This window comes from Vicugna pacos, chromosome 21 (assembly GCF_048564905.1).
Source record: "Vicugna pacos chromosome 21, VicPac4, whole genome shotgun sequence".
NCBI classification, from domain to species: Eukaryota; Metazoa; Chordata; class Mammalia; order Artiodactyla; family Camelidae; genus Vicugna; species Vicugna pacos.
The window spans coordinates 4,528,583-4,542,045 of NC_133007.1; the positions used below are offsets into that span (position 1 = coordinate 4,528,583).

At 40.9% G+C, this 13,463-nt stretch overlaps 1 protein-coding gene and 1 non-coding gene across 3 annotated transcripts in view; one reads left to right on the plus strand and one right to left on the minus strand.

Moving 5' to 3' along the window:
• RGL1 (ral guanine nucleotide dissociation stimulator like 1) overlaps positions 1-13,463 on the minus strand; it is a 249,451-nt gene that overhangs the window by 149,661 nt on the left and 86,327 nt on the right. For both annotated transcript variants that reach the window (XM_015245678.3, XM_072945948.1), the window contains one exon: positions 7,422-7,585. In XM_015245678.3, the coding sequence (XP_015101164.1) occupies positions 7,422-7,553 (132 nt within the window). In that variant the 5' untranslated portion in view covers positions 7,554-7,585. The remainder of the gene's footprint in view (positions 1-7,421; positions 7,586-13,463) is intronic.
• Positions 1,422-1,560, plus strand: LOC116284896 (small nucleolar RNA SNORA76). Its single transcript, XR_004194551.1, has one exon. It is a non-coding gene; the product is annotated as a small nucleolar RNA SNORA76 (small nucleolar RNA).

Sequence of the window (13,463 nt, forward strand, 5' to 3'; positions counted from 1 at the left end):
GCATAAGCCACCTTGCTCGGCCCTGCAATAAACATTTTTCTGCTTCAAATTCATGTTTCAGTTTGTTTGGCCTCATGGTGCAGTGGGCACACGAACTTGCCTTCGGTAACACTATGAAATTCCGATTACATACTTACTATGAAAATGATGCACTAGTCAGCAGGTATTTATTTCAACCTGCGTCCAGCAGCATGTCAATGTTTGGGGCTTTCTAGGTGAAGCAGAATTAAAACTAATGGGCATGGTCTCAAGGACAGTCTAGCTGGAAAGAGAAGTCCCATCACGAAAAAAAAAGGACCACCACGAATACTCCCCAGCTGAGCGCTGACTAGCGGAGTGCAGACAGAGAAGAAGGAGACCAAGGGTCCTGCAGCGGACCTGAAGTGTTCTGGGCCATCCTCCACAAGTCTGGCAGAGCAGCTTTTCTAAAAAACACATCTGACCATGTCACCACCCCTGCCTAAAACCCTGCAGGGACTCGCCAAGGCCCACGGGGTAATTTCTGAATGTCTGAGTGAGGCATGAAGACTTTTCATTATTCGTCCCTCTCAGCTCCACCTCTTGCCCTTCCTCTTCAGCTGCAGATGCTCTGGATGCAGGACATCCTCTCCAACACTGCCCTTCACACAGTTTTCCCTCTTTCAGGAATATCTGCTCTGATTCCCCTTCTAAAATCCTTTTCCTTTAAGAATGGACTCAAGTATTTACCTCGCTGGAAGCTCTCTTTCCATGACCCTCACACCCACACTGGATCACACCTCCATGCTGTAGGCTCTCAAAATACCTGTGGGCATATTTATGGCAGCACTCATCACACTGTATTGCAATTATGGATTTATTTAACTCTGTTCCCCCACTCTATTGCCCATTTTTTTGATCAACTTTATTGAGGCATAATTGATATATAATAAAACATATCCATTTTAAGTGTATAATTCAGATTATTTTGACAAATATGTACATCCATGTAGCCACCACAGCAATCAAAGGAAAGAACATTTTCATCACCACAAAAATATGTTCAATCTCCTCATTACTCCTCTGCTCATTTAAAAAAAAATGAATTTTTAATAAAACCTCATTTTTTATTTTTCATACTTAATCACTCATTAAAGACGTCTGTATTTTCTGCTATATGCAGGTATTGTTTATAATTAAAAAATGAAATATTCACATTTTAGGGGTATATTTAGAGTAGTGAAAATTAATTACTACACTAAAGATGAAATAATATTTTAATTTCAAATATATTTGCCAAGCTGATTTGTGCCTACACAAAATTCATAAGTGATTATAAGAAGTCAGTTATGAATACTGTGTAATAAGGTACTTAAGTAAATTGGCCAAAAATAATAAAGATTCCACATTATCTAAATGTCACTCTCTGCCAAGTGAAATAATTTTTTTAAATGAGTTTAAACGTGCCGTCCTTGAGCCCCCGCCGTGCCTGCGTGTGGTGCTGGAGGTCAGGCTACAGCGCCAGAGCACACGCTTGCGCATAACTGAAGCCATCTGTCCCCAACAGCAGTGGCCCTTTTAAACTGGTTGCTAGTGACACAGTGGCTCCAGACTGCTGGGTGGGTGAGAGGAAAAAGTTTAAAAAACATGTATTTTTAAGACACATTTTGTTTAAATAACTCACAGAAGAGTGCAGGGCTCACATTTCCACCAATATTGTGGACTGAATACCATAATTAACTCTCCCACTAAGAAAAACTTAAAAAGTGCTGGATAAAATAAAACTAAAATACCTTTTTCAAAATATTGATAGGCAGGCAAAAAATTAAGAACTCTTAAGAGCCAAAACCCATATGAACAAGAATCCACAGGGTTAGGCACTGAAGTCAGCTTCCATTTAGAGGGCACTGGCCAAACCAGGTAAACTTAAGCTTTGGTCTTTGTGGCACTTATTTAACTGCCCACCAAAATTAAACGTGTGCTTCCCCTTCCATAGTACTGGGTCATCTCCACTAAGTGGTTGCCCAGCTAGAGATTACATTCCTCCACCTCACTTCCCTCACATCCATGTGGGGCAATGGAACTAATTCTCAGTGACAGAATGTAAAGTGGCATGATGCTTGTCACTCTGGTCCAAGAGGGTTAAGAGCTAGGTTATGTCTTCTTCAATCTCTCTCTCATTTTTTTTTTTTTGCTAATTTCTAGCTGAACACAAAAGATTCCTAGATCCCAGAGGATGTTGGAGTTGCAAGAATAAAGTAATCTGTGTCTCGGAATCACCATATGGAGAAAAGCTGCATTACCATCAGAAACACCTAAACTAGGCTATTACGTGATTGAAAAATAAACTCTTATTGTGTTGAACCTCATGCTCTCTGTGACAATGTAAGGAAAACTGTCTCTCTTGAAATATGGTTCTGAATAGGGACAGGGAGGGGGGAGTCATTTCCACTGAGAATTAATTACCGCAAGATACCCACCTATAGGTTTCCAACCTGTATTCACATTGAATGGTCTGAAAAGCCTCAAGCTGATAATTTATTTTAAAGTGACTTTCAGTTGGTAGCACTCCCAGAAGTAAGTGCAGTTTCTCTCTGGAGAAAACTCCTTTCATTCCAAGAAAAATGAACCCACATTCAAAAGTCGTAAAACTCACAAAGAAACAAAACACCAAGTACAAGAGCCAACAGAAAAAATAGATCGTTGAATAAGACCCATAGCTATCAGAATTGCCAACTTAGAATATAAAACCATTATAGTTAATATTGTTGAAAAACACTCTTCCATGAGCCTCTCCTGTTCAAAAAAACAAAAAAAACAAGGCTCCCCCTGATCTTGACCTGGACCACTTTTCAGACCTGGGTCTGCAGTGAGTAACATTCAAGGATAAGATAATGTCTCCCACTAGCAGACCGTGTGGGCTTGCTTACTGTCCGCATAAACTGGCAAGTCTCCCAAGGTCAGTGACCCTCTGTGCAAGCAGCTATCTGCGCCCTTTTATGTCATTCCAGTAGGAACTGGAACACAGGGAACCCAAACAAACATGCTGCCATTCTGGCTACTGCTTCTTCCTTGACAATAAAGCCTTCTGTCTCTGAGGCAAAAGTCTCACGTCTTCTTTCACTTAACTGAAAAAGAGTGCAAAAATCACATATTCTTCAAAGTTCCTCACAAATAGTCTTTAAATATAAAAATATGAACAGAAAACAAGAAACTAAAAAAAATGACTAGGAGATATTAAGAGAAAACTAAACTTCTAGAAATAAAGAATTAGTGAATTGGTAGATCTAAAATTAATCAGAATACAATACAGAGAGGGAAAAAGACGGCAACTCTGAAAGAGGTTGAGAGACACAAGCAAAGCATAAGAAAAATGGATACAAATCTTGATGGAGTCAGAGAAAGAAAATGAAGGAAAAGCAATTATTTGAAAAGAAAATTACAGAGATGTTTCCAGACTGATGAAAGACACCAATCCACATATTTGGGAAGCCCTATGACTTCTAAGAGGTTAAATAAGAAGAGTAAAACTGCAAAACAGCAAAAACAGAGAGAATATCTAAGTAGTTAGAGCGAAAAGGTATCACAGGTCCCCAACTTATGATGGTTCAACTTATAATCTTTCAAACTCATGATGGTACAAAAGTGATACACATTCAGTAGAAACCATGCTTCCAATTTTGAATTTTGACCTTTTCCCAGGCTAGCGGCATGCAATGAAATATGCTTTCAAGCTGCGGGGCAGTGGCAGCGAACCACAGCGCGCAGTCAGCCACGCAGTCACAAAGGTGACAATCAGTGCACTGACAACCATTCTGTACCCACAAAGCCATGCTGTTGTTTCACTTTTACTACAGTATTCAATAAATTACATGAGATATTCAACACTTCATTATAAAACAAATCTTGTGTTTAGATTATTTTGCCCAACTCTAGAACTGTAACTTTTCTGAGCACATTTAACATAAACCAGGGTAAATCACGATGTTCAGTAGATTAGGTGCATTATATGCAATTTTTGACTTACAATATTTTCAATTTATAATGGGATTATCAGGATGTAACCCCACTATAAGCCAAGGAAGATCTGTATATTCAAAGAAATGAACCTTATATTTTCAGCTGGTTTAACAACAGAAATGACAGAATGCAGAAGATAATGGAATGTTTTCAATGCACTGAGAGAAACTGACCTGCAATTCTATACGTATTTAAACTATCTAAGAGTGTACTCAAAATAAAGGCATCTTCGGACAAAATACACACACACACACAAAGAGATTTTTGCTATAGCTAAACCCTCAGAAAAGTAAATTATAAAAGAAAAAGGAAAACTAGATGGAGTTGAAATGCGAAAAGAACTGATGAGCAAAGAATGAGATTCTATTTTATACCAACTAGATTGGAAAAATTAAGAAAGCTGACAATTCCAAAACTTGGCAAAGATGTGGAATAAGGGAAAATGTATGCACTGCTGGTTGAGGTGTAAGCTGATACCACTTTGGAAAACAATGTGGTAATAACTTGCAAAACAGGACTTGCACATACCCAAGTCCAATATTCACCTAATCGGCAGTAACCTAGAAAATCTCTTACATAGGGGCACCAAGACACGTATAAGCATTTTCATACTAACATTGTTCGTTATGGGAAGAAACTGTAAGTAATTAAAATGTCCAGCAACATAACTATGAATAAATAAATCATGATATAATCATATAATGGCATATTATTCAACAGTGAAAATTAATGAATTACCACTATATATATTAATGTTGCTGAATCTTCAAAATCTTAGAAACAGGATGAATGAAAGAAGTGAGCCACCAAAGAAATCATACATGTATCATAAAATACTGCATATCTAGTTCATATAACTGAACAATATTGTTTAGGGGTATATAGATATATAAAACTTTTTAAAAGCCAGAAACTGATTAAACACAGATTTCAAGAAAAAGGTTACCTTTGCAAGGAAGGAAATTAAAGGAAGGAGGAGTCGACATATGGATTCAACAAATTGGTAAAGTTCTAGTTCTTAAGTTGGTTGTGAAATCACAATAAATAGGTTTATTTATTTATTGGAGGTACTGGGGATTGAACCCAGGACCTCATGCATGCTAGGCATGTGCTGTACCTTTGAGCTGTACCCTCTCTCATGCAAGTGGTTGCTTTAATATTATACTCTATAAGTTACATGTGTATTATTTTATAGGTATCAAATATTATCATGTAAAGAAATTAACATTTAACAACAAAAGAAAAGGAAGGGGAGCTTCCTTAACCTTCGTTATGAAAACCTTACAGCAAGAAGAGTATAGGACAAAATACTGGTGAAACATTGAGGTGGAAAAACTGAAGCGTGCCCTTTAAAGTCAGCAATAAGAAAAGACACTCCCTGAATCATAAATATTCTGATAGTCCCCAAATTCATCAACAAACTTATTGCAATCCCTATCAAATCCCCAGCAGACTTGGGTTTTTCTCCAAATTTGCAGAACTTAACAAGCTCATCCCAGATTCATAATGAAAATCTAAGTTCCCAAAACAGCCAAGACAATATCGAAGAGCAGTAATTCAGTGGAGGGACCTGCCCTGTCAGGTATCCAGGTTTCCTTCAAAGCTAGAATAGTTGAGAGGGTGTCATATCTGCAAAGAGGGTCTGTAAAGAAACATGATACATGAAACAAAGCATCACAAGCTAAAGAAGGAACGATGGACATTAAAAAAAAATGCTACTAGGATAACTGATTATCCATCTGGAAAAAGTCATGTCAAAACAGCAAGGCCTCATTTCAAAACAATCAGATTAGCCAATATTTAAAGGTCTGATGACATCAGTGACTGGGAGGATGCAGAGCAGAGGAGATTCTCACATGCTGCTGGCGGGGATATACTCATGTCCCCATCTTAGAGACCGAATGGGTTAAAAGGAAGGTGTTCACACTTCATCACCCAGCATACGACGTCTAGGTGTCTATGCTACAAAAACGTATTACACTGCCTCATAACAAACAAAGTTAATCATCAAGAAAGTGGATAAATAAATTTGACTCTACTAATCAATACAATATAAAAAGCAGGTTAAATGAATAAACTAGAACTACATGTAACATCATAGGAAACAGACAAAAGAGAAAGAAAATGTTAAGTAAAAAAAAAGCGAAGTGTGGCAGTAGATATATAGCATAAAGCTCATATAGAACCTAAAACATGTAAATCAATACTGTATACTGTAGATGTAGATGACACATATGCAGTGTATACATTGGAATATGCGTGAGACTGATCAACACCAAATTCAGGATGGTGACTGCCTTTGGGGAAGAAGGGAGGGGAACAGAAATGGGTGCCGGGACCAGGACTAGGGTTAGGCAAGGAGGGCACCTCGTGTGAAAAATATAAGGATTCATCAACCTTCAAGTCGGTGCAGGTGCCGGACACAAACCTCAGAGTGAGCGCCTCCTTAAACTTTGTGTCCTCAGCACCTCACTTTTCTGATCCCAGTCTTGGCCCTGTTAGGTGGGGTACACAAAGACGTCAACAGCTCTCTGTGGAGTTTTATTGATTAAAACAAACGAACAACCCTGCTGTGCAAGTGTTCTGTCGAAAGGGTTTGCACTGCTTCGGCTGCCATTTCACATGTTTAAGACTGCAGCTCTTGTGTTACTTCCTTGAATTGGAATTGTCACACCATGTGGATATTAGAGATTTGGCCTCCAAACACAAGAGCTCTGAGGCTTCAGTATAATGATTTCTTGTGGAAGATTCTGTTGTTTTTTCTTTACAGAATAACCAACAGAATGAGAGGCGGCTAAGCTTGGCTGCGAGCCCCTCTTTCCCATGGTTTTGCATCTTGAGCAGAGAAATATGAGAATAAGGAAAGGGTAGAGACCAGTTTGGAATTCATACCAGGGGTAGGGCTCAGAGCACTTCCTAATGACTTGGTTCCTGCCCTATTTCCAAACGTAGTCCTCCAAACTTCTCGTCAATTGTGTGAGCCTCCTGATATCCTCCAATGATTTCCAATTTTCCTTAAGTTATTCTGGGTCAATTTCTGTTGCTTGCCACCAAAGAGCCCTGCTACTTAGCCTCATGCTGTCAAAGAATGAATTTACATAATTCCACTTGTTATAACTGATCCTGAGGAATCGACGTTCTCCTCACAGGCTGATTTCCCATTGAGGTTTGGTAGGATTCTATAAGGACAACGTGTACTTGTATATTTTAAGCCCTAACTGTCAGGACTACCTCCCTTGTCTGAATCACCGGGGAGTTATTAAGGTTCAAGGTACATACATAACCCTGACTTCTTGCTCTCCAGTTGTGGTTGTGGTTGTGCCTACGTCCCCTGAATAAAAAACTGCCACCGTGGCCCATCATGATGGCTGCACTAAGCATGAGAGTCTCAGGTCTAAGAAAACCCATCATTGCACCAACTTTGCCCCTTGGAGCTGCCTTACCTCCTCTGTCTTCAGAGCTTCCCATAGCCGCGCGTGATCCTCCACCAGCCAGTGTCCTGTGCTCTCTACCTTGGTGGAAAGTTTGAATTTAGATGCCACATGCGTAGGCTCTCCTTCAGGCGTCCCCTCCATCTTGAAAGAGCCAGGCAGGAGGCATTACGGATCTGCGTGGAAGAATCAAGCGTGAGCCAGGTTAAAATGTTAGGTAACATGAAAAGAAATACGAAAGCAAGCTCTCATGCTTGATTTGTGGATAATGAGATGACTGAGAAGAGTGTCACAAGGGGCACCAACCTTTACAGCCACTTTTTATATTTCAGATATTCATGATTGGTACTTTAATGCAGGCTTCTGGAGGCAGGGATGCCTTCCGACAATGGTGAAGTGATAAAAATTTTAAAGCAAAGTGGAAAGCATCACCTGCCTGCTACATCTGCACGTCACTTTGCTCTGGCCCCTCGCAGGAGAGAGGGAAGTGGGTGGATGTAAGACCAGCCGCGTGGAAGCTGCACTGGCTGTGGTGTTGCGAGTTTCACTCTCGGGAGCATCTATTAAACACCCGTTTCTACGGGGCTCCAGCAAGGCATACACAAATAACTCGGGAGTTTAGTTCATAACCATGAGAATCTGAGTGTCTCAGGGCAGAAGGGGCTGTCAACAAGTCATCACAACACAGTGTACTACAGCACAGTGTGCGGAATGCCGCCGTCATCCTGTTTCCAAACTGTGCTGGGAGCACAGAGGAAGGTTCTCTTCGATAGTTATTGGTTGTGCTTAATATTAAAATTTGTATTAAAATGATAAAACAGCTATACTGTTTGTTGATCAGAGAAAGTGCCGATAATAAGCTGATCACAACGTGCTAATAGCTACTGAGCATTTACCGTGCGCCGAGCGAGCACCATGCTAAGTGCCTCGCTACAGCTGCGTTCAACCCTGAGGGAAGGAGCCTTGCTCTGCAGCCTGACTTCACCCCGACCTCTGGATCAAGTGTGGGTAGTCAGATGTCCCCCAACCTTGTCGAAAGGATAGCTAGGCAGTTATCTTTACTAAGAAGATCTGATCCCATGTTCTGGTTACAGGGCTATGAATTCTTTGATAAAAGCAAATTCAGATTAAGTAAACTAGATATTTAAAAAAAAAAGTTACGGGTTGTGTTACTTTTCCTGAGCCTCAGTTTCATCAGCAACTGCTGTAAAGACGATATGTTAAAACTGACACCAATTCTGGAAAGTCTGTTTCCTCGACATCCTTCCATCTGCCACTTCAGAATCACACCATGCCTGCCCGGCACCAAACTGCCCTAAGGAATCGCCTTGCCTCCATTCACATTCCCGTGAGTTTGTCCTTCTGCAGGTAGTTTTTCTAGAAGGCAAATCTGACCGGGCTGTTCCACCCACCTAAAACTTTTGCCAGAGAGAAAAAATCCAAATTCCTTCACACGGCACCCGAGACTCCCCGCACCTCCGTTCCCCCTCCATGCCCGGCTGCCTCCTCAGCCATTCTGCTTCAGCCGTTAGGAAGTCCTGTCGCATCTCAAACACGTTCAGTATCTTTGAGCTTTCGTTTGTGTCACCTTCCCTCCACCCATGATGCCAAGAGAATAAAGACACCCTCTCTATATGTGCCCTGGACAGATTTCTATCATGTCACCTGTAACACTTTATTATATGTATTTGCTTTCAACTCTATTTCTACCTTCTGGTCTTTTTAAGCGTCTTAACCCTAGAGATGATGTCATGGACAGAGTAAGTACTAAATAAATGTTTGATGGAGTAGTACATTCAGTCACTCATGAGAATCCAGGAAAAACGAGGCAGCAGACCTAACATATTCCAGTAACATTAAAAGTCAAGTTACCTCTCCTATTTAATTTTTATGGATTTAGTGAGCTGTAAGCTCTTCAGAAGGAAGGGCCAACTTACATTCATCCTCCTCCCCCAGGCAGCTAGTACTGCAAGCAGCAATCACTCATTAGTTAACAACAGAGTAATTTTCATGAAAATGTCTTCAAGGCATTGAGCACGTCTGCAAAACGCTGCTCTCATGCTCCCAATAAGCTGCTGCCCAAATGAAAGTAAATGGAAATCGGCACTGGTAAGATAGGTCAGAGGACGTGAGAAAAAGGTCTTCTGCAGCCAAGTTCCTTTGCCTTCCATGCGCCACTGTAAACTCTGAAAAGCAAGGAATCTGCTGGCAGAGCGCAGTGATGAGGATGCTGCCAATCAAAACCATAGCGCAGCACTCAGAAGCAGGGAGCACCTGTCACCCTCCCACTAGGAACCAGGAAACAGAACCTTTACAATTAATGAACAAAGTTCTTCTGAGTGGACATGGTAATAAATGACGCTGATACATACATGGGAGGAAATAAACAAAGGAGAGTCACGTGGAGGTTTCAGTCCAAAAAAAGGAAATTAAAATTAAACAGGCAAAATGGAAACAGGCCAAATTAGTGGGGAAGGAAATTCCATTGTTGTTACTGGAGGTAATACTGTAAACAACAAATAATAAACCAAAACAAAGTGGAAAAACTCCATGAAATGGGTTGGACTGCATCCCTTGTATATCATGGAAACGCAACTGGATAAAACAGACAAACTACAGAAACCTCAGGGCGGACAACGGAAGCCCTGCAGATGTGACACAGCCCAGTGGCCCATGGCTCTGGCTCTACTGTTTGCCCAAATTTTCAGTGTTGGCGACTGAACTCCACTGCATACTGACTTCTCACAGACTGCCTCTTACCCTGCCTGGGAAGAAGATGCAATACAGAGTTCTAAACCACTCCAGAGCACTTCAGAGCTCAGGACGGATGCAGAGGGGCAGCCAGCTCCTACGAGGCTCTTCAAGAATTCTGAGATCCTCCACTCTGAGACTTGAGGCCTTTCACCCATGCTCAGTATATCACTTACCATCTGTTGGGCTTCCATCACATCCCAGCCATTGTACTAGTTTTCTGCTTTCCACATTTTCTCAAATCTGTACAATAACCCTTCAAGGTAAATATCACCATTTTATAGCAATGAAAAATCTGATTCAGAGAGATTAAGGAAGTTTTACACACTGCTGGATTCCCAAGGGTATCCAGGTTCCCAAGTTCATGCTTTTTCTCCTAGGTCACTTCAGAAGACCTTCAACCTCAGCCCAACCCAACCCCATCACCGGTGGAATGAGCTCTCCCTCTCACGCCCCTCCCCCATGGACTAGAGTTGAAGCACCAGTGTCTTAGGTACCTGGCATAACAGTGCCCTGGAGAGCTGGTCACATTTGATGGATCACAGGTAAGAGTGGGATGGACACAGGGAGGGAAACATCACGGAAAAACAGATCAGTCCTTTTCCTCTTTCCTCCCATCTTGACTTCTGACCAGGGCAGGCTGCATGGGTATGACCAGGGCAGTCACTCAGGGCCTGTGCTCAGAAGGGCCCCCAGCTTGGTTGAATGCTCTGCTGTTACTGTCTTGAAACGCCTGATTTTTGAAAAGGAGGACCCTAAATTTTCATTTTGCACCAGGCCCCAAAATTACATAGCCAATCCCGCTGCTAGCCCACCTTTTTCCTCTTCAATTCTAAAGTTCCATTCCATATCTTCTTTAAACAGTTCATGCATTATAGGCTTCTTATTCTCCTAAAATGAGCTAGAAGTCTATATAATGGGGCCGCTTTTTGTTAGAATGAAGATACAAGGCATATTTAGATCATTTACCTCTGACAGGTCGCATGCTGTAAAGTTGAACTACTGTCTTCTTTCTTAAATCACACGGTCAAGGCTTCCATACAAACTTCCATACAAATACTACTAATACGAGCTCATTCAACAGGTAAGATGAAATCACTGCAAATCTAAAAGGCAGAATCTTCAACTCTACTTAATACTTAGTCTAAAATATCATTGTCCTGATAAGCTCTTTGGGAAATCAGTTTTGAAGAACTGTCATTCTAAAATACCTGATACCCAAAGCAGAATTTTTTTGCAACCACTGAATGATGAGATCACCCTTAAGCTGGAGGTGGGTTAGAGAAAGGAAGCTGTATGTCTATAAAGGCAAATATCTCATCAGTGAACACAGAAGCAAAATTTTGCTTAAAAACTCAAAAAGATACATGCACCCCAATGTTCACAGCAGCACCATTTACAATAGCCAAAACATGGAAGCAACCTAAATATCCATTGACAGACAAATAGACTAAGAAGATGTGGTATATCTATACAATGGAATATTACTAAACCATAAAAAAGAATGAAACAATGCCATTTGTAGCAACATAGATGGACCCAGAGATTACCATAATAAGTGAAAAAGTTAGACAGAGAAAGACAAATATCCTATGCTATCACTTATATGTGGGATCTCTAAAAATGATACAAATAAGCTTATTTATAAAATATAAATAGACTCACAGACCTAGAAAACAAACTTACGGTTACCAAAGGAGGAAAAGGAGGGGAGGGATAAATGAGGAGTTTGGGATTAACAGATACACACTACTATATATAAAATAGATAAACAACAAGGACCTACTGTACAGCACAGGGAACTATATTCAATATCTTATAATAACCTATAATGGAAAAGAATCTAAAAAAGAACATATGCATGTATAACTGAACCACTTTGCTGTACAACTGAAACATTGTAAGTCAACTATACTTCAATTTTTTAAAAAGTAAGTGCTAGGGCACAATTTCACTGAAATCTGTATTTATGTTATTAATCCCCCTGCTGGACTCTGATAAATCAAACTGTACTTTACTGAATTTGACTTTCCTTCCTGTGATAGCAAATAATGTAAGAGACCTCCCTCAAAATCATTATCTTTTTCCTCCTCTCTCTCCTCTTTATGCATTTTTGGAGAGAAAGAAAGTGTTTAATATTCAGAACCTTACTGGAATGGTGCGGTGTTTCTTGTCTTTATCTATTAGGGCCATGCTTTGCCTCTGCCCCTGCAGGTTCCATTACTCATATCAATAATAAAGCATTCTGCTTTATTCCCTTCATGCACGCAAACTCTTGCTTCTGTCTGAAGAAATCTTTTGTTGTTTTTTTTTTAACTCAATTCAGATTTCTTCTAATCTTGAAAATGCCTGGCACTTGCCCTGTTCCAGGCTCTTCCCAGGAGCTCTTGTCTTTCTGCCACTTCTTTCTCCCTACTTTCTCTCATCTTCATTCTTCTCGCTAGTGTGCTGAGGTCCTGTTCAGATAAGATAGGTTTATCTGTATCTCTTTTTATCTACAATTCTTCCATCTAAAAAGTCTATCTACCAAGAACAGACTTGGCATTTTAGTTTTACTCAGAGGTTCGGAAGAGCACTCGGTGCTCACAAAGAGCACTGAACTTCCAGCCAGGAGACCTGGGTTCAAATCATGAGGCTACAGTAAATTCTCTACATAACCCCTGAGCAAACTAGTTCATTTCTCACCCTGTTTCCTCATCTTTAATATGAACAGACTACAAGACTGCTGAGACCCTTCCCAGTTATAAAACACTCACCTCCCCGCAAAGGCAGACAGCAAAACTAATAGGCACTGATTGTTTTTCCAGCAGAGCTGAAGGATCTATACTACTAAGCAAAACAGCGAAAGACTGACACCTGTGGTCACCCACCCACTGTACTTACTCCCACATCACGTGTGGGTTCACAATTCAGAAGTCAAACAAGCAGCATGAACAGTCCCTCAGCATGGATAGTTAAAACACCTGAGTTTTGACTATTCAGGGACAACCCCGCATTCTCTGTCACATGGTCAACTCTACGTCTGCTGAGGCTTTGTAAAGCTGGGTGTGCTCACCAATCCCTAGCACCCAAACCCTAGCTTGGTGGAAGGTTTCTCTCATCGTGACTGCTAGTGTGGTATTTAAAAGCTGGGGGATCCAAGAAGGTTTCGTTTCAAGACGCAGCTCTCGCAGCTGCAGGGGTGCATCATAGTGGTTGTACCAGTCTATTCCATCTGAACACAGAGAAAGCAGCTGTCTGGAATCAGGGATTCTGGGGAAACGGAGACTGGAGCACAGACAGAGATGAGACCAAGCGGACTCC